Source organism: Lithobates pipiens, unplaced genomic scaffold (genome assembly GCF_037356315.1).
Source record: "Lithobates pipiens isolate NorthernLeopardFrog02 unplaced genomic scaffold, aLitPip1_a1.2 Scaffold_13, whole genome shotgun sequence".
In the NCBI taxonomy this organism is placed as follows: domain Eukaryota; kingdom Metazoa; phylum Chordata; class Amphibia; order Anura; family Ranidae; genus Lithobates; species Lithobates pipiens.
Window position 1 is genome coordinate 287,022,062 of NW_027507718.1, and position 27,954 is coordinate 287,050,015.

Here is a 27,954-nt window from a genome sequence, read left to right on the forward strand (position 1 = left end):
CCCCCTGAGTGCTATGTTCAACAGCTATGGGCTTTGCAGAGATTGTTTTAAAATCTTAAATTAAAGAACATTTAGCCATAGTTGAAATATAAAGACAAGTCACAATAGTAACTTATCCTTGAAATAAACCATTATTTGAACATGGTATAAGTATGTGTGAAGGATAGTTTCTAGCAACCAATTCATTTTCAGATTACTGCAGTCAGGTGATTAAAATAAGCAATCTGATTTGATACCACGTATGCTGTCTTTGTACTACTTTATTACTTACAGTAAATGTAACCATTTTCTAAACCCTCAGTATATGGCCCCTTTCCCACGATCGCCCCGATCGGATCTGTCTGTCCGTTTTCAGGTGGATACAAGCGGGCCACCCATTGACTTCCATGGGCAGGGTGGATGTCAGTGGATATGTGTTCGCTGACATCCATCTGCCATCCGATCTGACAAGATACGCTCAAATCAGACAGATGTCGATACGTTCGCCACCTGTCCAGAGGATCGGATGAAAACAGATAGGCGGTCTGTTTTCATCTGATCTCGACATAGAGAGCAGGGCTCTGACAAGTCCATCTCTGCACAGTGAGTGGAGACAGACCTGTCATCTGCCTGCTCAGCGGGGATCAATGGAGCGATCCCCCGCTGAGCTAGCAGAGCCCGTCCAAAAGATCCAACCCGTGTGAAAGGGGCCTATAGCAGTGTTTTTTTTGTCCAGTTACAGAAAGAATACAAAATTGTATAGCCAGTATAAAAATTTAGACTGTTTGGTTCTCTTTAAAGAGGGCCTGGTGCCACTGAAAGAAATCAAAGCAAAATCACCCTCCAAAACAGGGGTCTCCAAAGTACAGCCCATGGACCACATCCGGTCCGCTAGGACATTTTTACCGGTTCTGCAGCTAGAGTCCTCGGACTCACTGCAGGGACGGTCTCTGTCGGGTTGCGGAACCTGCGATGCATACTCTCCCTAGCAATTTGCAGCACAGGTCCTGCAACCACTCCCATTGCCTCCATGTGTTGCTTGCTAGGACTGGCTGCACCTCCTGACTCCTTCACCGCTATTACCAGGTGTCCTTTAGCTGTAATTTTGCATACAGCAGGCCAGGAGCCAAGAAGTGCAGAAGGTCTGCACACTGTACAGTGGAGAGACAAAAGAGTTGGAAACAAATGTGTGGGTAGAAAGGGATTGCTTCCAATGGGGACACCTTTTTGTGTCGAGGGACAATAGCTCTGTTGGGGACACAGTTGAGGGGGTGGGGGGGATAGCTCTGATGGGGGAACAGTTGAGGTGAAGGGGGGGGGTAATGGCTCTGATGCGGGAACAGTTGTGGGGGGTTGGTGGCTCTGATGGGGGCACAATTGAGGGGGAAGGGGTGATGGCTCTGATGGGGTAACAGTTGAAGTGGAGGGGGTGATGGCTCTGATGGGAGAACAGTTGGGGAGGTGGTGGCTCTGCTGGGGGCACAGTTAAAGGGGAGGGGGTGATGGTTCTGATGGGGGAACAGTTGAGGGGGAGAGGGTGATGGCTCTGATGGGGGAACAGTTGAGGGGGAGAGGGTGATGGCTCTAAAGGGGAAACAGTTGAGGGGGAGATGGTGATGGCTCATGATGGGGAACAGTTGAGGGGGAGGGGGTGATGGCTCTTAAGGGGGCACAGTTGAGGGGAGGGGATGATAGCTCTGATGGGGGAACAGTTGAGAAAGAGGGGGGTGATGACTCTGATGGGGGCACAGTTGAGGGGGAGGAAGGTGATGGCTCTGATGAGGGAACAGTTGAGGGGGAGAGGGTGATGGCTCTGCTGGGGCATAGTTAAGGGGGAGGGGAGTGATAGCTCTGATGGTGGAACAGTTGAGGGGGAGGGGGGTGATGGCTCTGATGGGGGCACAGTTGAGGGGGGGGGTGATTTTTTTTTCACAGTTTTGTATTGCCAGGAATGGTTTGAAAGCTTGCAGCTGGGAAAATCTATTTAAACATGTTTCTTTTTTTCTTTATATATATATATCAGTTTTGCTGCAGCAGGTTCTATACACGGTACAGATGAGACTAAGGAGACCCCCAAGGCATTATATTCAAATGAATTATTCATTTTTATTGTTTCACTTTAAGCATCATTAAAATCACTTCTTCAAAATTTAGCTTTTTAAAAAGCTTTTTTGCATTGATTCATGTCCCCCGGGACAGTACAAGCTCTGTAATAAAATCATATTCTAAGCTAAAAATAACACCTCTTACACTGATTTACCTGACATTTTGTACATTGAAATATTCTTCCCATCTGCATTGGAGGTTGAATAAAATGTCACTGGGATATTCCACCTGTAACTGAATTAGTACAGAAAGAAATATAATTTATGTTGTATTTAGAATTTAACATATTCTTCATTTTTCAGACCTTGTGACCAACCGGTCGCACCAACAAGCGGAGAGCTAATTTAGTTTGGAATTTACATATTTTGTTACCTTTATTATATTTGTCCTTATAGGGTAAATTTATTTTTGGATTAATCATTTGTAGAAAGCGCATTAGGCTGTAGTAACCACTGAGATCTTAGTTTAGGAGATGAGACATACAGTATGTGATAAGTTAATTCTAGTGTCTTTGGAATAATGTAGATTTAACTTTACTTAAAAGACATGTTTAACATTCTAAAACCAAGATAAAGAATAATAACATATTGAAGCTTATCAGTGTTTGGATCTGATGACTATATTGGCTTTATTTTTCAGGCTTTTTATCTATTTATTTTTACCTGGTGATTCTGCCAGTAACACACTTCCTGTCTTAAGGTGTAAAAATGCTCACTATTTTTTCTGCATCTATGGATGAGCATCCTCATGTCCCTAGCATATACTCCCTACTCGAATTCTGCTAGACTAATACTAGTCATAATGCATTTTTATACTCATCTATTTTGATACACTCTTAGATGCTTAGCATGACTATGTGCATTTATACATACTCATAATGACAGGAATATATAAATGTTATGATTTGACATAGCCAAGCAACAATCTGACTGTATAGGAAAGAAACAGTTGCAACCTGGCAATGAATAATTAGACAGGTTGGAAAAAATATCTGATTATCTTTTGCTTTTCATCAATATCAAATAAGCCAAAGCCAACAGTGAAGAGGTATCATAACATGCTGAAAGCTGATTTTGTAAAAACATAATCTTTGAGCAGTGGTTTCCAAACTTCCAAACTGCAACCTGGAGGCCAGATGTGGCCCTTTGGTTGCCTTTATCAGGCCCTTGGGACACTATTCCTCCCACTGATACAAGGCACTATTTCTTCTACACCAATAATAAGGCATGAATTATACCACTGACCTCCAGCAACGGGGCCCTATTCTTCCCACTGACACCAATGATGGAACACTATTCCTCCCACTGACACCAACTGCAGGGCCCTATTCCTCCCAATGATACCAATTATGGGGCAGTATTTCTTCCCCTAATACCAACAATGGGGCAATATTCCTCAAACTTATACCAATGATGGGGCATTCTTTACTTCCATTGACACCAGGGAATATTTTTCACTTCCACTGGCCACAGTCTGGTCCCCTCAAAGTCTGCAGGACAGTAAACTGGCCCTTTGTTCAGTTTGGAAACCCCTGCTTTAGTCTTTTTGTTCCCTTAAGGAATTGTGTAGTAGTTTTGTATAACATTTCTATATTTATTATTGTAAAGCAAAAAACGAATAAAAATTTAAGAGTATTGACTGCTTGTTGTTTACAGGCTACATAGATCAATTTACACAGAGAAATGGAGAATTAATCAGCAGTGACCCATCCAAGTGACTTATGCCATACGGTAGGGCTCACTCAGAAATTTCAATAGTATTTCAAAAGTATACAGTGTCACAAGGTGAACATCCACTGCTTTATTGTTTCTTTAGCTAACCCATAGGCTCTGGGAATCCATTGTCATGTACAATATGTTTATTTGCAAAACCATGATCGTGTACACTGTAAATATTGTAACATGGGGGATCATTAGCTGTCATGGTAGATGCTTTTGTCAGTAATTCAAGCCAGTCAGGAACTATATTTTAAGGCACGGTAGCCCATTTTAATTAAAAAGGCAAATGAAAGCTAGCCCACCTGGCTCTCTTTAGAAGCACTTCTGCTCTTTATCCTGGTCACACAGACCACAGGATTCTTCAATGTGGACAGCTTCATTTTAGCGCCCACAGCTCCGCTCTGGCCTTAGTCCTAAGGCCGTTTCACTGCCTCTTGCAGTCACACATGTTCTGGCTGCCTCCTGCAGCCCCTCTGATTCCTGGAGACCTCCTGTCTCTTTTGGGGGTGGAGTAGTCTCCAACTGGGAGCCATGAGGTCTTCCCATACCCTCATTATAAGGGCTGTGCACACACCCTGCTGGTCATCTACAAAATCTGGACACAGCGTTGGAGATCCCGTCCCACCCAAGACATTATGGAATCTCCAAACTGCAGAGCCCCGTGACGGAATACCAAAACCTGGAGGAAGCTGTGAAAACAGTTTACAACCATGCTCTGCAGTTTTGCACCAAGAAAATGTGAAAACCCTGTATTCCCCAAACTACCAATTTTACCGTGACAACATCTCCTACTGTCAAAATATGTAATTGTTATACATTTTTCTTTACACAATTATAGTTTGTCTTTAACAAAGTAAGTCATGTCTGTTCCTAAACAATCAATCTAATACCCTTTTGTCTGGATAGCTTCCCAAAACCCTTGCAATGGCAGTGTAGTCATTTATCTTGATGGGCTGGGAACACTTCATTGTAGACGATTTGAATACATGCTTTTGGATTGTGCAATGATTGATGTAGGTCACGTTATTTTGCCTAAAAATAATTCAAAGCTTTTTGCACTGGATTACATGAATCGTGCCAAACACATGGCTGAACAGAACCTCCTGCAGTAACTGAAAAATTTAAACTGGTCTCGGCTAAAAAATGTGTCAATTTAGAACTGTTGAACTGCAAGTCTTTATGAGCCTTTTCAGACGATATTGCACTGCAGTAATGCACGCCTTGCAATGTACTTGAATTAAGGAGCAATGCATTCATTACTACAGCTCATTTTTTATTAGAATCCTGCTTTTCTTTTATCTTTTTGCCTTGAAAGCATTAGGGTTCATTGCAATTTGTTATAGTATGGGTGCATCATGTTTTTTTTTTGGGGGCAGCCATTCAAATTGCAACACAAATACATAATGTATTCCAATAAGCTCCAGTAAAGTGTGTGCATTGTTATAATAAAAGACCTTGCTTTTATCATCAAAACCCAGGTAGTCGGAGCTTGCAGCTACCTCCCCACCCCCTTCCCCTAATACTTTCCCATTAGCCCATCACTATGAACAAGCTAATTCACTGGCTGGCAATATGTAGGAGGCAGAAGGGGCACCAAGCTTTATCACAATTGGAAATGCCAGAGCTTTGCCTGCCAGGATGTCCTAAGATTCAACTGTCCTAAAATTCAACTGTAGGACCGGCTCCAGGAATAAGTAAACACCTGACAGCAGATTTTTTTCAAAATACCATTGATATGGAATTGCTTTTTGTTATTGGAATGTAAGGGAATAATTGGCATGACTCTGCCCACTTTCCTAAAGTAAATAATAACCCATTTATTTTTGAGATATGTGTTGGACTAAGACGTGAATACTTTTTCTTTTTTATTCTTTACTCTTCTACTCATTGATTCTGTTGGAGGGAATATTGTTTTCTTTAGTCCCTTATCACCATATCCTTAATGGTTGAATTTCTTGTTGGGTCCCACGCTCTACCCCAAAAAGCTATGTTTTCAACACACTGTACTAATAATGGCCAAAAATGCCTTAAACAATGGTATAAAGTTTGGATAATATTCGACTATATTTGCAATATACACCAGTTGATCTGGATGTGCCCAGGGCATTAGGGCATAAAGAAATAATTTGCATGGCCTCACTCATTGTTTTGAATCAGTAAAAACAATCTTATTTTTGGGATATGTGACTTTATATTGTAGTTCACTAAGTGCTTAAGGTGTTACTAAACCCAGGACCTTGTATTCACTATATCTTGTCTCCCACATCACACAGAACGTAGAAATGCAATTATTTTAGTAAATATAAACTGCTAAATACCTTTTCTCATTAGCAGTATATAGCAGTCTTGTGACTTCTATCAGTGTCCAGCCTAGCACTGGTTAAAGCTTGTAGGAGGAGTTTTGTTTCTCCTCTGACTATCCTATGAGGCTCCGTGACCCCTGATCCCCTGTCTGGACAGTGCTGATTGGCCTTGTGCTTATCACATGCACTATCCCCAAAAAAAACCTCTCTAGTAATACACACGAAATTGAGCATGTGCAGAGTGCACCCAAGGGTCTGTATTTACAGCAGATGAATTGGAGACAATAAAAGAAAGGGAGGATCAGATAAGACGGGATCAAACAGCCTTTTTACACAATGCAGAGGATTAACCTCTTAAATTTAATAGTGAGTATAACAAGCATGCTATGCTGCATATACATACTGATATTACTGTTGTGGGTTTAGTAATACTTTAAGTAGTAGGGGGCCTTTTTGATTCCTCCAGTCCCTTCCTAGTCCTTTAATGATTACCGTATTTATCGGCGTATAACACGCACAGGTGTATAACATGCACATTCATTTTAAGAGGGAAGTTTCAGAAAAAATAAAAAAAATGTATTGCCGTATAACACGCACATGCTATTTGCACCTAATTTTCATGGTGAAAAAGTGAGTGTTATATGTCAATAAATACAGTATATTTTCTTGATTTTGAGGAAGAAACTCTTCTTTCTGTAGATGCCCTGATTCTCATCTACCCACAAGTGGCTATGTGGCTCCCATCTATTTATGCTGAAATAGAAATTAAGATATAATACTCACTTGAAACTTGAAGGGGGCTCTAATGGATTTGCTTCATAATCCAAAAGAAACCTTTCCTGTGTAACAGTATTTCCTGATGAAACATTAAGCACGGGATAACCCATCTGTCTAGTCCAGGTATCCATTACTTCTTTTACTGGCTCACCGCTTGCCTAAAAGAAAATGGTATTTGTTATAATTTATCCTTGTTAAAAAGTATTTAAACTCCAAAACAATAATGTAATATATTACAGGTTACCAGTCCTTACATGTGGTGGCTGCATTCGTTTTTTTTTTTTTTTTTTTTTTTTTTTTTTTATTCAGGCCTGTGTTCTCTTATTTTTACCAGGTGACCATGCAAGTAACAGACCTGCTGTCCTAGGTGAAATGCTCACTTAATGTACTGTATCTCTGGATGGGAGGCATTGTCTCCCTGGCATAGTTAACATGTTAGGACTACAGAACAAACTTCCTCTTCTCATCTCAATTACATGAGGCCGTGGGGGGGGGGGGGGGGGGGGATTTGTTCTGTACAGGCATACCCCACTTTTAAGTACACAATGGGGTTTATTTACTAAAGCTGGAAAGTCCAAAATCAGGCTCACTTCTGCATAGAAACCAATGAGCTTCCAGGTTTTATTACCAAAGCTTAATTGAACAAGCTGGGGTTAGAAACTCATTGGTTTCTATGCAGAAGTGAGCTATATATATATATATTAGGAATTCATATAGTGCTGCCAATTTACATTGTGTTTTAAACACTATGCATTGACATCAATCCAGTGGACCACCAATGCTTGAAGCGGAGTACCACCTACTTTTAAAGTTTGCACCCCCGCATTTGTGGTCACATGTAAATGACTCCTTCAACCCTTTTTTTTTTCTTTAAAGCGGAGGTCCACCCTAAAGTGGACCTTCCGCTCATCGGAACCCTCCCCCCCTCCGGTGCCACAATCGGCACCTTTCAGGGGGGAGGGGGGTGCAGTTACCTGGATAATCCAGGTAACTGCACCCACTTCCGGGATAGCTCTCTGCGGAAAGGGGTAAGTTACGCCCCTTTCCGCAAGTGCCCGCCCCTTCCCGCAAGTGCCCCGCTGCCTGCTGGGAAACACACAGATCCCAGAGGCAGCGGGGACCGTCCTCATTGCGCAGCGTGGCTCGCGCATGCGCAGTAGGGAACCGGGAAATTAAGCCGAAAGGCTCCATTTCCTGATTCCCATACCAAAGATGGCGGCGGCAGCACTCGAGTGTCGATCTAGAGATCGGCTTCGGGTGCCGACATCGCGGGCGCGCTGGACAGGTAAGTGTCACTATTTTAAAAGTCAGCAGCTGCAGTATTTGTAGCTGCTGGCTTTTAAAAAAAAAAAAAAAAGCGGAGTCCCGGTGGACTCCCGCTTTAAGCTTTTTACCTTATTTGAGAAGCTGACGGTTGTGCTTCCGCCGTACCACGCCATGGCGAGGTACGTCATTTCCACCCACCCATTGGCTCCTGCAATATAAGTGTCATCAATCCCAGGAGTCAATGGGCATCCTTCACTTCAATGAGTGCACCGTGTTTTTTACACACGCGAGATCAGGAGCCAGCAGCACCATATCCTGGAAAGGAGCAACGAGTGGGCTTCAGATGCCCACACTGAAGACGGAAGTCCGTACAATGAGGAGAGCAGAGTGAGTTTTTTAATATAGAAAACAAATCAGAAAACCTGCTATTAATATTAATTCCATAAAGTATTTGGATTTGTTGCAACCATCGCAGGGCTGTTTTAAAAAACAAAAAAACAAGCTGGAACTGCACATGTCAGTCACAGGACAGGCCATCCCACCGGGAGACTACCCTGCAAAAAACTTTACACTTGTCAACTATGCAATGGTGTTCATATGTAACATGTTCATGTGGTTTTTACCTGTGCCAGAGAATTCCAGAAGTCATCTGTTTTCGCGTTATCATATTGGTAGTTTTTAAGGTAATTCTAAGGAATAAAAATCAATAGAATATTTTAAAGTGTAACTCCACTTTCGTAGGAAAAAAAACAAAATAAAAAATATACAATTGCAACACAAGTCATATTGTATATGAATGTTATTAAAAATTACATTTCCTTTTCAATCTGCAGTGCTGTAATTTTCTGTAAAATGCAATGCAATATAGCTACCTGGGAGTGTTCAGTACACAGATGGTATACAGAGTGCCCCCCAGATATGTCATTTCCTGCTTGTGTGATTGGCTCACTGATTTTCTCAGACGTCTATACTAAGATACAAATCAGATTTTTGGCACCCCCTGCAAAATATAATTTTTGGTGTGATACTCTCAAAGGTAAAACACATCTAAAGGGATGCAGACCCTGCAGCTATCTTCATTAGACCCCTGCGGGTGCAGCAGCTATTATAAAACCACTCCCACACAGAACATGGACACAGACAAACAAACAGCTATTTCTTCATAATAAAAAAAGGTAGGAATCTGCATTATAGTTTCTCAAAATCCTTGCAACTGTAGCAGTACCTCCGGAGGGGCTGCTGAGAATTGTGGTCTGTCTGTCATCCTGCCCAGCCCTGCATTCACTCTCAGGCACTCCGAGACATAAGGCAGTCAGTGAACTTTTTATTTTTATTTTTTTATTTTATCGAGGGGTATAACTTGGATGGGGGTGGGAGATATGGGATGCCCAGGATGAATAACAACAATCTTTGGGACAACAGACTTGCTTGAAGCTCATTACTCCTCACACCACCAGCACATCACTTGCTGCAGACACATTTAACCCCTTGATCGCCCCCTAGTGTTAACCTCTTTCCTACCAGTGTCATTTACGCAATAATCAGTGCATTTTTATAGTACTAATCACAGTATAAATGTCAATGGACCAAAAAAGGTGTCAAAAGTGTCCAATCTGTTCGCCGCAATGGCTCAGTCCCGCTAAAAATCACAGAACACAGCCATTACTAGTAAAAAAAAAAAATTATAAAGATGACATAAATCTATCCCCAATTTTGTAGACGCTATAACGCAAACCAATCAATATATGCTTATTGTGATTTTTTTTTTACCAAAAATATGTAGAAGAATACATATTGGCCTAAACTGATGAAGACTTTTTTTATTTGGGCATATTTATTATAGCAAAAAGAAAAAAACATTTTTTTTTCAAAATTCTGACTCTTTTTTTGTTTATAGCGCAAAAAAGAAAAAAACGCACAGGTGAGCAAATACCACCAAAAGAAAACTCTATTTGTGGGAAAAAAAGGACGTTAATTTTGTTTGGGTACAACATTGCATGACAATTGCAATTGTCAGTTAACCCCCCTGGCGGTATTCCCGAGTCTGGCTCGGGCTGAAAATTCAGTACTATTAGCAGTAACCCCGAGCCAGACTCGGGACCGCATCGCTGGATCCAGGAAGAGCTTACTTACCTTATCCCCTGGTTTCAGCGATGCCCCCCCCCGCTGTATGAGCGAGCCATCCTCCGCTCGATCTATCACATCACCAGGCTCCGTTCCCTGCGAGCGTTGCGACGCGCGGGGACGGAGAACGGCACCAAATTCAAAAAGTAAAACACACACTATACATACAGTATAATGTAATCTTATAGATTACATTGCTGTATGTAATTATTTCACATCCCCTTTGTCCCTAGTGGTCTGCCCAGTGTCCTGCATGCAGTTTTATAATATAAAAACTGTTCTTTATGCCAGGAAACTGGAGATTGTCCATAGCAACCAAAACTGTCCCTTTACATCAAAAATGATTTTAGACCAGCTAGAAAACAGCGATAATAAATTGGAATCACTCGCAGAATTGAGGGATAGCGATTTGTGGGGAAATCCGTCATCAAATATTGAAAAGTAACGACAGTGACAATTCTGCAAATTTCAGTGTTTTGATTTGATTACATTATTGAATATTTTTTATTATTGTTATATTATTATTTATAGTTATTTATTATATTATAATTTAGGATTTCATTTTTCAAACTTTATCATACCCGGGATGTCTGCTAAGTGATTTATTCCTAAGAATTGCAGGCCTACAATATAAAATGCCAAATTTTCATGCAAAATAATTGTACTGCTTTCAGCACCTAAAATCTGAAATAATCATACCGCCAGGGAGGTTAAAGTGGTTGTACACCCTGTACAACCACTTTTCCCTACAGGTAAGCCTATAATAAGGCTTACCTGTAGGTACTAGAAATATCTCCTAAACCTCTACAGTTTAGGAGATATTCACCATAGAACCCGGCACCGACATAATCTGTGCATGGGCACTAAAGAAAGGGCACGATCCGTGCCGTTTCTATAGTGGCCGTGCCGTGACCGTTGGCTCCAGCGTTGGCTCCAGCGTGCATGTGCGGGAGTGACTCCGACCAATAGCAGAGCCGGAGTCCGCGGCCCCGGAAGGAAGAGGGGTTGAAGATGGACGCAATGAGAGAGAGGGAACATCGCTGACATCGCAGGCTTCTTCTGCAGGTAAGTGGCACATAATGGGCTACTATGCGATGCACAGTAGCCCATTGTGCTTTTACTTTGCAGGGAACAAAGAGGAAGTAAAGCCCATCAGGGTTTACTTCCTCTTTAAATAAATGCACCTCTGTATCGAAAAAAATGGCCTGATCATTAAGGGGGCAAATTTTCCGGTCCTTAAGTGGTTAAAGTACAACTAAAGACAACATACACATTTTAGTAAATCCTCATATAAATACCTGAATACCTGAAAGTTACACATGGTAATAAACATAATAACTGAAATGATTATTTTCCTACCATATAGCTGCAATTGGGGTCTCTAATCCCCTCCACCAGTCCTCCTCTACTGTATAATGTTAGTGATGGTGGGAGAATCATCTCCCACAAGGAATTACAATTCCCATGAGTCCTCCTGCCTTCTCTCATGCTCGGTTCATTTTTTACATAACACACACCCATCTGCCAATCAATAGCTGGGTGTGCGTTACGTAAAGCGGTACAAGTCAGTACAAGGTTTTTTTAACTGTAAATCTATGTTATATCGTTTTTTAAAATATCTTCATTAGAAGTTCTTACCTGCAGGTTAGTTTGCACAAATGTTTCTATTAATCTTTGTGCTTCTCTCTGCCTGTTCTCGTCGGGTAATTGGTAAACTAGGAGCAGCCTGTATAGACACAGAGCAGTAGGTGGGGAAAAGCAGGACATAGGCGGGGCTTCATGGGCCAATCATGGGGGGGTGGGCGGAGTCTAATCCAGACTTCTGTGAAGAATGAAATGCCAGAGATTTCCATGGACTGGAGGAGCAGCAACCCCAGTGATGTCAGGACTGGGACGCTGTGGACCCCTTTTCCACTGAGGCAGTTTTCAGGCATTTTAGCGCTAGAAATAGTCCCTGTAAAGTGCCTGAAAACTGCCTCTCATGCCTCCCTAGTGTGAAAGCCCAAGTGCCTTCACAATGGGGCGGTGTGCTTGCGGGACAGGTAAAAAAGTGTGCTTGCGGGACAGGTAAAGTCCTACACTGCCCCTGCCCACTGGAATAAATGGGCACCACTTCGGAAGCGCCGCAACACGGGCACGTTTAACTCCTTCTTCGACTGCTAGTAGGGGTTAAAAGTGCTGGGAAGGGGATCACCGCTCCAGGTAGAGATGTGGGTCTAGAACTCTCCTGGGAACTAGAACACCAGGTGCCGGCTAAGCATATAGCAACATGAGGCAAAAAGGAAGTTCTGGACAGCCGCACTCCGGAATATAGCCTTTACTTGTAAAAAGCCCAACAGATACAAGCCACAGCAAAAAAAATTAGTTGACGCGTTTCACACTTAACAGTGCTTAGTCATAGCTATCTAAGGGTTAAAAGTGCCCTGCTAGCGGCTGAAAAGTGCCCCCAGTGTGAAAGGGGTCATAGTCTCTTCAGAGAGGCAGCATGCAAAAGGGGACAACAGGCATTTAGAAACAAAGGAAGCCCCATTGTCTCCTCAATAAAGGAAGTGAACTGAGTTTTCAGATATCTCAAAATCCTTAATGTTTTTTTGCAAAACAGCCAGTGAGATTTAGATTTTTTTCATTTTGACCATAGTTCTTCAACTGCTAACCCCGAAATGTGTTCAAAACGGAAGAGATGTTACATAATTACATAGTTAATCAGGTTGAAAAAAAGACACAAGTTCATCTAGTTCAACCATAAAAAAAGAAAAGAAAAAAATCATACAATCCCATATACCCAATCCTATACCCACAGTTGATCCAAGGAAGGCGAAAAAACCCCCAAGAAAAGCAGGATCCAATTTGCTACAGCAGGGGAAAACATTCCATCCTGATCACAGAGAGGCAATTGGATTTTCCCTGGATCAACTTTAACTATAAATGTTAGTACCCAGTTATATTATGTACATTTAGGAAAGAATCCAGGCCTGGAGGGAGTCTATTCCACATTTTCACAGCTCTTACTGTGAAGAAACCTTTCCGTATTTGGAGATGAAAGCTCTGTTTGCTCTAGACGTAAAGAGTGCCCCCTTGTCCTCAGTGATGACCATAAAGCAAGTACCTCAACACCAAGTTCTCTATAAGGACCCCTTATATATTTATACATGGTGATCATATCCCCCCTTAATCTCTTAGAGAGTGAATACATTCAGTTCCTCTAATCTTTCCTCATAGCTGAGCTCCTCCATCAGTTATCAGTTTGGTTGCCCTTCTCTGCACTTTCTCCAGCTCCCCGATATCCTTTTTGAGAACTGGTGCCCAAAACTGAACTGTGTATTCCAGATGAGGTCTTACTAATGATTTCTACAGGGGTAAAATGATATCTCTCTCTGGAGTCCATACCTCTCTTAATACAAGAAGGACTTTGCTCGTTAGTACCCATGTTGTTTTATACATGTGGTCAAATACAGTATATTTGTCAGATTGTGACAACATAAATGTAAACGTACCTGACATCCTAATTGGAATTTTTGTGGCGTAATCCAGTCTTCAAGCATTCTCAAAATAGATGCACCCTAGACAAAAATGTAAGTTAGGCTTTTTAGAATGGCACTTTATATGCACAAGTTCCTTTTTTTCAATTCACATTGTAACATTAAAGGCCAATTTGAAGCATTATGCATTGCTACTGTAATGTAGTTGGGCTGCATAAACAATATGTGTGGGTCCCTTTTTTAATTTTTAACAGCACTATTTGCTGCAGCAAGGGGTAAAATTCACTGTGCAGTAGCAGCACGCTAGACTAGAGAAGTGGGCAGCTGCTATCACACAAAATACCATTGTCCAGCGATCCCAGTCCTCCAATCTCCAATACTCACACTCTCTGAGATATTGGATCATAGCTAAAGGATATGGGAGGTTTAGCTTGAGTAAGGGCCCTTTTAGACCTGCGGATCCATATCCAGCCATCCGCTTGCTCAGCAGGGATCGCACTGTTGATCCCCACTGACCTGGCAGATGACATATTAATGAACACATTTAACTGTTTAAAGTTAGGCTGGCTTCACACAGGTTGCCAGATTAGGTCTGTCTGTAATGTTTTCAGGCAAACACGATCGGACCATCCATAGCTCTTTATGGAGCGGCGGATATCAATATGGGTCCGCTGACAACCGCCGGCGTCCAATCCGATCCTGCTCACCAAAAACAGACAGATGAGGGATCCATTTCCCATCCGTCCAGTGGATCAGATCAGATGACAGTTACATGGAAGTGGACAGGCATTTTGTTTCAATCTGACAGACCCATAGAGAACAGCAGAGCAGACACAGACCTGTCATCTGCCTGCTCAGCAGGGATCAGCGGAGAGATCCCCTGCTTAGCCACCCATGTGAAACCAGTGCTAAAGAGTGGAACATTTTCTGTAATGACTGAATGGAGAAGGATAATCCTGTGGAATGAACTCTAGATTTGGTCCAAAAGCATTGTTCAAACGAAATTTTGGTTGTTTTGAGGTTCAGCCAAAAAAGCATTTTAAATGGGTGTTCAGCCATCTCAAGCCTCCAACTGCTGAAATATTTACCAGTAATATTAATACTGATGCTAAATGTGACAGCTTCCTGCTCGGGGCTCTTGGTGGTTAGGAAGTTGGCAGATGCCGACATCCTGAAAAACAGTAACATATCCTTGTCTATGCCCATTCAGCCGTCAGCCAGGGATTCCCAGTTGACAGGTGAGTGTAAACATAGAGACAGCAATAGAATCAAAACAGCCTGGGGTGATGGAGTGCAGCCATATTAGACCAACCCTAGTAGTATACCCAATTTTACTACTTAGGCTGGGTACACACAGGAAGTTCTTTTCTTTTTTTGGTTCAACCCAGCAGGCGGAATGAAAAAAGCTTACAGACCACGGTACTAACACATCTAATGTTAGTGCAGCGATCTCCCGCTGTGCTTTTGTGTTCTGACAGGGGGACTGCCTCCCCACTGGTTTTTGAGCGTGCTTATTCAGCAGAAGCTGGTCATGAGAGCTTTACACTTGCGCTGAAATCTGGCCGGGTCCTGTTGAACTGACCATTTTTTCGGCCAATTTTCAGCCCATGTGTACCCAGCATAAATCTACAAATTGGTAGTCAGATGTGTGGGCAATATATGACCACTAAACTATATTTATCTTAAAGGAGTTGTAAAGACAAACTTTTTTTATCTTAATGCATTACCTTTTTGTATGTATCAGCCTCCCCAGCACCTCCCTAATTACTTACCTGAGCTCCAACTCTCTCCAGAGATGTCCACGAATGTCTAAGCTGTCCGGCTCACTCCTTCTGATTGACTGAGACACAGCAGCACCATTGGCTCCTGCGGCTGTCAATCAGTCAGTCAGCCAATTAGGGAAGAGAGGGGATGGATCTGGGTCGGGGCTCCATGTCTGAATGGACACACGGAGCTCTGACTTGCCTCCAGTGCCCCCATAGGAAGCTGCTGGCTATGGGGGCACTCAATAGGAGGGAGGGACCAGAGAAAATCACTTTAATGACTGGTGCATGAGAATGTCTTATCACAGTCCTAAAAAAGAATAAACAAATAAATATATGTCCGATGTTGTCCAAAGAATGATCAGTCAAACTTTTTATCAAATACTGGATGTTTCAGGTAACAATCTTCTCAGGTCTGCAAGAAGTTATTATTAGGTTCTAGCACCAATGCTACTTTAGTAAAGCACAGGCTGCTGTGAATATAAATACATACTTTTTATATAATTGGAATATCTACTATCCTATAAATAGCAGAGCAGCTTTTCTGGAATATTTCACATTTATTAGTTTTCCAGTTTAGGTCTTGTTCTATTTGGAAGCTATAACAAAAATCTAAAAAAAAATTCCATTAAATGTGACTGATACCTTGTTGTATGAAATTGCATCAAAGACAGATGTGATCTCTGCTGGGGTTGAGACAGTGACAATAATTGGATGGGAAGACAGGAGGGCATCATCTCTCATTACAGGGAGCAGGTCATCAATTATAATCTGGTCAAGCTAAAAAACAGAAAATATATTTATATGTAGACATTCTGAGGTCTGGGGGAAAAAAACCAAAAAACAAAAACAACGTATTTAGTTTCAGATCTAGGGGAAAAACATAACATATACCTATACAGGCATACCCCACTTTTAAGTACACAATGGGGTTTATTTACTAAAGCTGGAAAGTGCAAAATCAGGCTCACTTCTGCATAAAAAAAAGAGCTTCTAACCCCAGCTTGTTCAATTAAGCTTTGGTAATAAAACCTGAAAGCTCATTGGTTTCTATGCAGACGTGAGCCTGATTTTGTACTTTCCAACTTTAGTAAATAAACCCCATTGTGTACTTAAAAGTGGGGTATGCCTGTACTGTATAGTATAACAAAACAAGTATACATCTGGAGTTATATGGAAATTCTGCTAGCAGAATGTCTAAAGAAACACGCAGTAACCCCCATACTGCAACACTTTCTGAATCCCCCCCATGTTATGACTCTCTCATCGCTGATTTCTTCAGTCTCTCACAATCCCCTTAATACCTAATAAACTTTTTAGGTGAGCTACATACTGCATACTCAGCTGCATACTTTACAGTTCCATCAAATCAAAATATGTGCAGAGTCCGCACAAGGAAGCACTTTGCTTTTCTTTAAAAAACAGCCACAATCTAAGTAGAAAAGCCTATCCCCTGCCAGCCTATCATAGAGATATGCATGGAAGCCATGGTCTCTCTGCAGAGGTTTTACACGTCCCCTGAGTTAGGGGCTAAAGCATTCCAAAAGCAGCAGCAGAATTCCAGCTCTAACTAAACAGGGAGTTGTTGGACCTCGGCAGAAAGGTGGCTTTAAAAATAAAACAAACTGTAAAGCTTTGTATACCTTTTGTCTGAATACATTTGAAATGCAATTTAGCTCATTAAAAAACATGGCCACTGAAAATGGCAGGTACAAGGATGCTTTTAAAGATGGAAATTTACCCTTTTAAAAAAAAATACCGTAGCTGCGGACAAAAGATCTGCTTCTTACCTGCCCCTGGAGTCTAGCACTGTGTTCCTACAGCCTGTTCTTCTCACCTCTGTGGGTCCTCAGCACCACCATCTTGGATTTGGGAGCTGACTGATTTCCTGAGAAATCACAGCCGGGCTCCCCATTTGTGAAATTAAATGGTGTAGTGACAGGGATCTTCCAGGGAACCTGCGATGTGGGACATGTCCCAGGAGGCTGCGGGTTGGGGAGGGGGGGGGGGGCAATAAAAGCGTCATCCTTCTCGCCTAGGCAAAAAAAGCCCTCAGAAGTGTTTTGGATGGTGGGGGAGTTGGATATGTGGTGGCACTTTAACTTTTGAGTAAAGGTTTGCTTTAACTACTGGATCACACCACAATTTCTGTGTTCCGGATTTGTTTTTGTTTACGCAATTTCAAGCGTTTAATATGCATTTTTAATGCGCTCCAGTGCATTTTCTCTCCCCCCCATTTTAATTTCGAAACTTTAAAAAATCCAAGAGGATGTGAATTTCGGTGCGTTTTTTATGCATTTTACTTGTGTTCCAGTGCATTTTTTATGTGTTTACATGTGTTCTGGTGTGTTTTTAGTGCATTCCATACAGAAACAATTCAGCAAGTTCTACTTTTGTTGACTGCACTGGAACTGACTGCTCCGGTGTGATCTAGGGCCATTGGAATAAATAGGAAACACTGTCCATGCGTTTTTGATTCAGATTAAAAATGCATTGGACTGCATCTGGTGTGAACCTGTTCTGAGGACAGAGAAAAGAAACCATTTTAAATTTACACATTTCTTTACAGCAGTTATTCTCAACCAGGGTTCCTCCAGAGGTTGCTAGGGGTTCCTTCAGCACTGGGCAATTTCTGCCTCTCAGATAAGTTCCCACTGACACCATTGATCTTTTTAGCTATCTGTAAGAAGGTAATTCTTCCCAATGACCACAAGTGTAAGGACCATTCTTCCCACTGACCATCACACTAATGTATCATGAGTTGTAGATTTCTCATTTTTAGCAGGGGTTCCCTGAGACCGGAGAACTATTTCAAGGGTTCCTCTGTGTTGAAAAGGTTGAGAAAGGCTGCTTTACAGTATGGTATGAAAGGTTTATAGCAAAGCCTTCTTCTCTTCTAAAGTCAAGCTTACCATGTTCCATGAGAGCTCAGCTGAATTCACTCCTGAATATTCAAAGAAGCTGGCAAAGCCTTCATTAAGCCACAGGTCGTCCCACCAGTCCATTGTGACTATGTTTCCAAACCACTGAAAATACAAACACATTAGGAACCTTTATAAACATTCCCTCCGGTCTCTTCTCCCCCCCACCCCAAAAAATAAACATGCTTAGAAAGATGGTCGCTCAGTGCCAGAGATGTAGAGATAATCCTCACAATATAAAACAGCTGTAAGCTAAAGACTTTGTTTTATAAGCAATACCTAATACAATAATAAGAGGTATACATATGCAGCAGTTTATTTACTCCAAGGAAAGCATGGTTGTACAAACATAGTATCCTGACGGTTTGTCGCCGGACTCAGAGAAACAAAGAGTTTTGAATAAAAGAAACTGTGCAAATGTTTCTCAAAATTAAGTGGTTGTAAACCTCAGACATGAAATCTAAGCAAAGCATATCCCTCTATAGTGTGTACTTGTCTCAATCCAGGACACCAAGTGTCGTTTTTGTCTGCTGCTTCATTCCTCTGCTATCGGCATGAATCCCTTCTGACAAGTTTTCCTGACACCAAGAGAAAAAAGGTGGCAGAGGTGGGAGCTGATTGACAGCCTCAGCTCTGTTCCTGTGTGCTGTGTGTGGGTGTGTCCTTTCCTTCCAATCAGCACTCAGTTCTGCAGAGTGTAAATTCAGCTCTCGGCCCCCTTTTTCCTGACAGCTCAGACACATTTTATAAATTCACCACTTTGAACAGATGTAGAGAAGATTTCAGATAAACATGTACAACTTACAGGCATACCCCACTTTTAAGTACACAATGGGGTATATTTACTAAAGCTGAAAAGTGCAAAATCAGGCTCAATTCTGCATAGAAACCAATGAGCTTCCATATGTGTCAGGGTTTACAACCACTTAAAGCTGAAGATACGCAAAACTCTAAACAAACACCAAACACAAAAAAAAAGCATTTCATCTATTTAGTATTCAATTATTTCTAAACCTAGTTAGTAGATGGGAATATCTAATATATGTAGTGAAATAGGGGTCATATGTACATCTGTGCATCTTTGTTGTGTAAAAGTGTGCATTATGCACATGCTGATGTGCTATGCATGTGTTTATAGAAAAATGTGTATATATGTCATCTCGTTTTACATTTTATGTAGCTTTATTATTGTCACAGTGGTACTTAGACATCCTGTAAGTGACAGTACAACCGATGACAGATCTGCTTTACAAAAACATCAGGGTCATAAATAGAGAATAAGACTATTGAGCTGAGACATTTACTTGCGTCTTATATTTATGGGATACTCAATGACCCTATAGGCTTGTGGAGCTCAAACCATCAACGCCATCTCCACCACAGGGTCCCATCCCTCTACCCAAACAGCAATTTGCCTTATGCGTTCTCCATGTTGTTGCCTAATCTGCCTGTCCTATGCATGTGAAGCCTCGTACACACGATCGGAACTTTCAACGGGAATTGTGTGATGACAGGCTGTTGGCAGAAAATCTGACCGTTTGTACGCTCCATCAGACAATTGTTGTTGGATTTTCCGTGGACAAATGTTGGATCGCAGGTTTTAAAATTTTCCGCAGACAAATGTCTGTTGTCGGATTTTGCCAGCGTGTGTACACAAGTCCGCCGGACAAAAGTCCAAAGTACAAACACGCATGCTCAGAAGCAAGGATGAGCCAGAAGCGTTCGGTCTTGTAAACTAGAGTTCGTAATGGAGAATTAACATTGGTGACGTGGCAAATTATGAAATGTCGAAATGCAGCGCATATTCTCTTCTTCTTTAATAGGATAATAAAGAAGCTGCTTTGCTGGTGATACTGATGGAGTTATTGCAAACGCATTTTCAAAGGCTTTTTTTTTTCTAGTTATATCAAGAATAATATTATTATGTTTTGTTTTTTTGGTGTTTTTTGGGGCAAGTTACCACAACACCATTATTCCAAAGTTTTTAAGATCAAAGATACAACTTGTTGGTGCCCCTTGTCAATTTTACATTGTATCCTTTAAGGCCCCTTTCACACTGGGACGGGAGCAGCGTCAGTGGTAAAACAATGCTATTTTTAGCGCCGCTTTACTGTTGTTTTAGCGGCGGTATTCAGCCACTAGTGGGGTGGTTTTCCCCCCGGCTAGTGGCAAAGAAAGGGTTAAAACCACCGCAAAGCCCTGGTGCAGCAGTACTTTGCCAGGAGTATAGCCACGCTGCCCCATTGATTTCAATGGGAAGGAGCGGTGATGGAGCGGTGTATACACTGCTCCAAAGATGCTGCTAGCAGGACTTTTTTTACCATCCTGCTAGCGCACTGCTCCAGTGTGAAAGCCCTCGGGGCTTTCACACTGGAAACACAGCAATGGCGGTTTCAGGTCGTTTGCAGGCACTATTTTTAGCACAATAGCACCTACAAAACAACCCAGTGTGGAAGGGGTTTGAATGTACTCCCAAACTGTCATTTGAAGTAAAACACGTAGCCAAGTACTATTCTACACAATTTTTTTATTGTGCATTAAAAAAAGAAAACAAATAAAATTAGACCTGCTATCTGCCAATAGAACCAAAAAGTGCATTATATGTATCCAAAAATGCAGAAAATATAGCAAATCAAATCATTATTCAACCCAAAAAAATAATATCAAAGCAATAATTCCAAGGCCAATAATAAATAAAATGTTATCTCTTCCGATTCCGCAACATGTCTGGGTGAAATGAAAAGCGCAAAATGAAAAGCACTAATCAACACTCACCAAACTTCTACTAACACAAAAGAGTAGCGCTAAAGAGCTGAAAAATAAAATATTACGTGACTACGTTTGTGTTTGTTGGCAGACAATTCCTTGCCGTTTGTATGCAGGACAAGTTAGGGCCAACGCCCTTTGGACAAAAGTCCACGGTTTTGCTGGCCAACAATCCGATCGTGTGTACGAGGCTTTAGAAGTTGCCAGAGTTGACAATTTGAGATATTGGGTTTGATTTACTAAAGAGTGTAAAATCTGGTGCAGCTGTGCATGGTAGCCAATCAGCTTCTAACTTCTGCTTGTTCAATTAAGCTTTGACAAAAAAAACCTGGAAGCTGATTTTGCACTTTCCAGTTTTAGTAAATCAACCCTATTGTGTAGCTAGGAAACCAGTTTAGCGCCAATTAATATCTAAAATATTAATAAATTTTGGGTGGCCTAAGCTTTTAAAACTTCATGTATAGTCATACCTGATGTACTAGCTCATGAGCTATAACAGCTGCCACTCGCTGTTTATTGACTGTTGCTGATTCATTGGGGTCATAAAGCAGGTTAGTCTCTCTGTAAGTGACCATTCCCCAGTTTTCCATAGCTCCGGTTCCAAAATCTGGAATTGCTATTTGGTCTAGGTCAAGGAAAAAAGCACACTGTCATTAACATTTGTAATGCAGGCAAGGCTTCTCAAAGATATATGACAACTTTTTTATCTGACCCTACAAAGATACAACTAAACAAATGAGATGTAAATAATAATAATAATAATAATAATAAATGTAACATTTCTCAAAATGCTTATTACAACTATTCCAAAATGAGATGGTTTTCTGGAAAACCCTTATCATTATGTTAGTATATGCTATGTAATGTGGCAGACTTTTCAGGAGTCATAGAAATCCCACTCTTGATTGAAAACATCTCTCATTCATGAACATCTGCAGAGAATAATCCTTTGTCATTTAGCAAATTCTATTTTTTGAGACCCCTATCCATACAGACATCCCAACCTCAGTACAGTAGTGCTTCCTGAAGAAAAGAATGGCTGCACATTCAAAGCTTCCAAAATGCCTTTATTTGAAATCTCCGTGATGACACCAAGGACACCAAAAATGCAGTCACGTAGACGCGTTTCACACTAACAACTTGTGCTTCATTATTGGGTAATGATGAAGCACAAGTTGTTGGTGTGAAACGCGTCTACCTGACTGCTTTTTTGGTGTCCTTGGTGTCATCACAGAGATTTCAAATAAGGGTATTTTGGAAGCTTTGAATGTGCAGCAGTTCTTCTTTTCTTCAATTATCCTATGGAGGCGGGTCGGGCGAGCACTCCTATCAGGTCTTCATTGAGGTATTACATACAACTGGAGCAGAGGATCCTTCTTTCCTTGATACAGCAGTGCTTCCTCCCCTCCGCTGAAGCTGTCACCCAGACATCGCACCAACAGAGAGTTTTATTCTAGGGGAGCATAGCCTGATGGAGATTTACAGACACTAGTTCCCCATAAGGTCACCTTGTGATTGACAGCAGGCAATGGGTGGATGCCTAGCCAATAGATCTTCCAAATCCGCCCACTGACTGCTGTCCATTACAAGATGAGAGCAGACCTGATGAGAAGCTAGTGTCTTAGCTTTCCCATCAGATTCTGCCCACTGCAGCGCCAATGGTTGTGAAGAGGCTGTTGGCAGTGTAGCTATCACTGACAAGTAGGAAGCATCTGCGGCGAATATGCCGCTCCGCTACACTGTGGACAGGGACAGCCACTCTGCTTGTCTCAGCATACCAAGTTAGAGTAGATCTTAAAGTGGTTGTAAAGGCACAAGGGATTTTAAACTTCATGAATTCCATGCATGAAAGTAGAAAAACCTTCTGTGTGCAGCAGCCCCCCGCCATACTTACCCGAGCCCCCTCTTGATCCAGTGATGTCCACGAGAGCCTTGCTTCCCTGGGGACTCACACTCCTGATTGTCTTTTGGCAGCAGCTAGTGAGCCAATCAGGAGACAGAGGGGACAAGGCCGAGCTGCGACTCAGTGTGTAAGTAGACACAGAGCCACGGCTCGGGAGTGCACCTGCTTGGATGCACCCGGCAAAAGGGAGGAGCTAGGAGTGCGTGGGACCTTAGAAGAGGAGGATCTGGGCTGCAAAACCAATTCACAGAGCAGGTAAGTATAACATGTTTATCTTAGAAAAACAAACAAAAAACAAGGCTTTAATATTGATTTAATTACCTTTAGATTCATGATCTATGAACTGGGGGCAATTATGGTAAATTTTGGTGCATTAACAGCACTGCTTCAACATGGCACTATTAAGAAATACCTGAATCTGCCAAAAATGTCAATAAAGTTTCAGAAATGGGCGACTGAGATTTTTCAACTCGGTGCAAGCCATTTTAAAGGGCCATAGCACTAAAAACTGTTCTTGTTTTTTCATTGAATGCCTCCCATTGTTTTGGTACTTTAAATATAAATATTAAATATACTACCTGGTATTATCTAAAACAAATTTGTCACATGTGAAAAAAGAAAACACTCCTTGCTATTGCTGCAGACTCTTTTTCTATTATGATGGCAGTGACTAAATAACCACCTTCAATTTTTTTTTTATTGGATTGGGCCATAGTTAGACTTAAAGAGGAACTGATGTCTGCTCAAATGATTTGCCATTCTGAAGCTTCCCTCCAACCACTTTGCATTTTATTTCATATATATTGTGATTCTGTACTTGCCAAATATGCAGCAGAAATCTCCCTCCACTGAGTCTGGCTGCATCCATTTTAACTGTGGACAGCTAAAGCTGCTGCCTGCTCACTTCCTGGCTTTACAAAGAGGCACATTTCCAGCTCTGCAGCTCTCATTGGCCCTATTATGACTCTCCCCCCTCCCTTCATGGCAAACTCTCATCAGAGTGTAAGAGAAAGTTGTGCATGATGTCATAAGTTTAGGCTTTTTACCAGACAAGAAACAGGAAGTGGACTGTATAAGGGATTCACTGGCTGAAAAAAAAAGTTTTACTATCCAAAGTTAAAACAACAAGGGCAGAAGGTTTAATAGATGGAAAGATGAAAAAAATGACTGAAGGTCCACTTTAAAGTGGTTGTTACCCACTACTATGAAATCATCTTATCCACTCTGTTACATAATTATAAGTTCCCCTGTGCCTTATGTAAAAAATATGCTCATCAGTGCCTATATAAGAGCGGCTCCCAGCGCTCAGGTGCCTCCTCTCTCCTCTCCTGTGCTCGGCTGACAGTTCCAGTGGGCGGGGCCAAGCACTGCCGATTACATCAGCTGGGGAGCAGAGAGCTGAGGGGTCATGTGATCGCAGGGAGCCGCTGTCACATAGGTACCGATGGGCAGATAGCAGACAGCGGATGGAGGCACATACTCTGATCACAGTGTCAGGGCTCAGCAGAGATATATTGTGGTCAGGGTACAGGGGGAGGGCAGAAACTGGCAGGATCAGCCAGGCATTTCAGGTGATACAGAGGGCCAAATGACACAGCACAAGCACTGTGTTGTATAACATGCTTTAAAGAAACAGGATCTGTTTTTTTTTGGGTTGGGTTAACAAACGCTTTAAAGGGTTAAATTTACCAAAATCTGCCTTAGCAAATAAGGGTGTCCTGTAGATTAAAAAAAAAAAAAGTACAGCTTTCAAAGGAAATTATGCCCTTGCTATAGTTGTAGGCCATTTATGTAATTACCTAAGGCTGTCCAAAAAACTCCTAGAGATGGCGTCCCTCCAGCCTGCCTTGTTGTTCGGCTGTTTCTAAGGCGGTGCGAATTGAAGCTCCATTTTCACAGCTAATTGACAAAGTAGCTGTTCAGCGTTTCAGGTCAGTTATTGCTCAGGATCAGGTCGGGATTTTATCGTGTTCACAATTGAAAGACATGCACGTTTCAGAAGAATTGCCATAGGAGTCAATGGGCTTGAATTCGCACCTGAGCCGGACCGCACTGCTCAAAAAACTGAAAGAACTCTTTTTTTAAATTTGCACTGAATCTGCAATCCAGCTGCACTGGACATATGTGTACGGGCACTATAGAAAGCAATGTTCTTTCACATGTCATGCGAATTGGATGCGGTTCAGAACACATTCAAGTCACAGAACCTAGCCTACGACTGTCCCAGCCATGCTCACCCCCACTATCACAACAGCAAGCCCTTTCATTGATTCAAACCTCCTTGTGTGTGCTCTCCTTTGCTCGTCACATTAGCTCTGAGCTCAGCAATTTTGAAATGAAGGAGTTAGTGAATCACCCATGTACAGGGATCTAAGAGCTTGCTCCTGTAATGGTGGGAATTAGCAGCAAAAGCTAAGAGTTTCCTTGCCATGTACTAGCAACAAGGCAGGACAGGGGGGTGCCATCTCTGGAAGGCTTCAGGCTTCAGGAGGTAAATGGATGGCTTACACTTATAGTGAAAGTCGTTATCCAACTTTAGTCAAAGCATTAACGTGTTTAAATAACTTACACATTTTTTTTAGTTTAGGGATTGTACAATCATACATGTTATGGTAATAATGAGACATAAGCAATCAAAAAGCCTTATTTTTAATTAGTGCATAGCTCAGTTAATCCTTCTTAAAGGAGGAGGTATTCACATGAATCATTCCATCTCATATCCCAAAATATAGGGGAATTATTCCTCATTTCAGGACAGTGAGTGGCGCATCGAAAGAACATTGCTTTACACCCCAGCATAAGAAGCAGAGCATCAATGTAACAAGCAACCATTGCGTGATCGAGCGTGATGTCACCACTAAGCTCCCCCCCGACGTGTTTCGCCACAACCGACATTGTGTCCCTGCTTTTCATGCTGGTTCCCTTCTGTTAAGAATAAATGGTTTACCATATACTGTATGTTACACTATGGAGGTTCCTCTACTTTATTCCTTAGCTTGAGTTCTTTGGAGTGGCGAGAAGCTGTGTTACTGTTACCTCATCCCTGCATTGCTTGGGTGTCAGACCTCCTATAACTTGGGGTCTAAATGTCTGGTAAGCTTCTATGGTGTGCTCTGGGTGGTGGAACACTGAAGCTTGTCACTGAGGATTCACTTTAGCACTTTTACTTTATCTATGATTTTGCATCATTTCATTTTTTTTATGAACACTCTTGTTGGACACTTCTTATGCTTTATATATATATATATATATATATATATATATATATATATATATATATATATATATATATGTACACATACACACACACACACACAGGGTTGTTTACTAAAGGCAAATCCACTTTGCACTTGGAAGTAAAGTTGCTGTAGATCTGAGGGGGATATGCAAGGAGAGTAAAAAACATAATTTTTGCTTGCACATAACTGGATTATAAAATCAGCAGAGCTTCCCCTCGATTTCAGAGTTTCCCCTCAGATCTACAGCGATCTACAGCGACTGCACTTCCAAGTGCACTTTCAAGTGCAGAGTAGTTTTGCCTTTAGTAAATCAACCCCCTAGTCTCACACAATGTTCTGTATATGATGTTGCGTGTGTTTGCACTTCATTCTGACACTATGGGGTTGATTTACTAAAGGCAAATCCCCTTTGCACTACAAGTGCACTTGGAAGATGATTTTATCATCCAATCAGGTAAGAGCAAAAATGCAGTTTTTTTTTCTTTGCATGTTCTTTGCATGATATACAGTGAAGTGGATTTGCCTTTAGTAAATAAACCCCTATATATTTTCATTAGATAGATAGCACAGCATATATTTGGATATACTTAAATATACTGTACTTAGATATAAATCCAAAGCACTATGCAAGAAGGTTATATTTTTCATACATACCCAGTTTGGGCAGCGAATAGTCCATATTAAAGTACTCTTCAAAGAAGTCAAATACAATTTTTGTAGTGTCTGCAGCGTATACCGCTGTTTGTTTTTGATTTGGCTGCACATAGATTCTCAGCTAAAATGAAAACAAAAATATTAATGTGAAAAAAACCAGCCTGAGAAATATGACAAATTTAAGCAGCCTTGTAACACTGTTGGTAACACATGATGGTAAATGGATAATAACTAAGTGTACAAGGTCATAACAAGATTCCGAATGATATTTAATCATTTGCAAGTGCACAAAGAATGTGGCGAGAATATAAATTCCGCAAAGTCTACAGTTTGGACATTTATACCCAACAGCAGCCTCAGTGTGGGTGTGGTCAGCTTATGACACCTCTATTTCTGCCAATTACAATTAAGCTGTGCCAAGAGGTGTGTATTAAGTATTTCCAATCTCATGCTACAACCATATGTTAAAGGGGAACTACACTCTCCTATCCTTCATAGCCCAGGAAGCTGCCATCTTTTCCTCTGTTTTATCCGCAGTTACCATTGCGCTTCACTTGTTCTAACACCAACCATTTGATGGCATGACAGTTCAGTTGAGAGCACAAGCAAATGTGAAGTTATCATTTAGGGATGCCCTGATTGTAATTGTTTTGGGAAACAGTCAAATTAATGGGTTTAGTTCCATGTTAATGCATCAGAAGACTGGCTGTACCAGCCTCTAAATAAGTATATGTATTAGTGCTTTCATTTAGCAAGGGACTGATTACATCTTACCAGTCACTGTACTGTTGCCTGATTATTGAAGTTGGCCATACACATGGCAATTTTTTCAGCCAATTTCAACTACTTTTGAGCCACTATACATCTACAATCTACCATCCACAAGTTTGATTGACCACCAGAATTTAGTTGGTTATAAAGTCAAAACTGAGAAAACAATTGCCAGCTGCAATACA

At 41.5% G+C, this 27,954-nt stretch overlaps 1 protein-coding gene across 1 annotated transcript in view; it reads right to left on the reverse strand.

Annotated features, from left to right (window-relative positions):
- The window catches only part of ENPEP (glutamyl aminopeptidase), a 92,660-nt gene that overhangs the window by 40,260 nt on the left and 24,446 nt on the right, over positions 1 to 27,954 (reverse strand). The window contains exons 4-11 of the mRNA XM_077476710.1: positions 26,999 to 27,119; positions 21,673 to 21,827; positions 18,428 to 18,541; positions 16,161 to 16,295; positions 13,768 to 13,833; positions 8,773 to 8,838; positions 6,890 to 7,041; positions 2,240 to 2,319 (exon numbers count right to left, since the gene is read on the reverse strand). Of these exons, the coding sequence (XP_077332836.1) occupies positions 2,240 to 2,319; positions 6,890 to 7,041; positions 8,773 to 8,838; positions 13,768 to 13,833; positions 16,161 to 16,295; positions 18,428 to 18,541; positions 21,673 to 21,827; positions 26,999 to 27,119 (889 nt within the window). The remainder of the gene's footprint in view (positions 1 to 2,239; positions 2,320 to 6,889; positions 7,042 to 8,772; positions 8,839 to 13,767; positions 13,834 to 16,160; positions 16,296 to 18,427; positions 18,542 to 21,672; positions 21,828 to 26,998; positions 27,120 to 27,954) is intronic.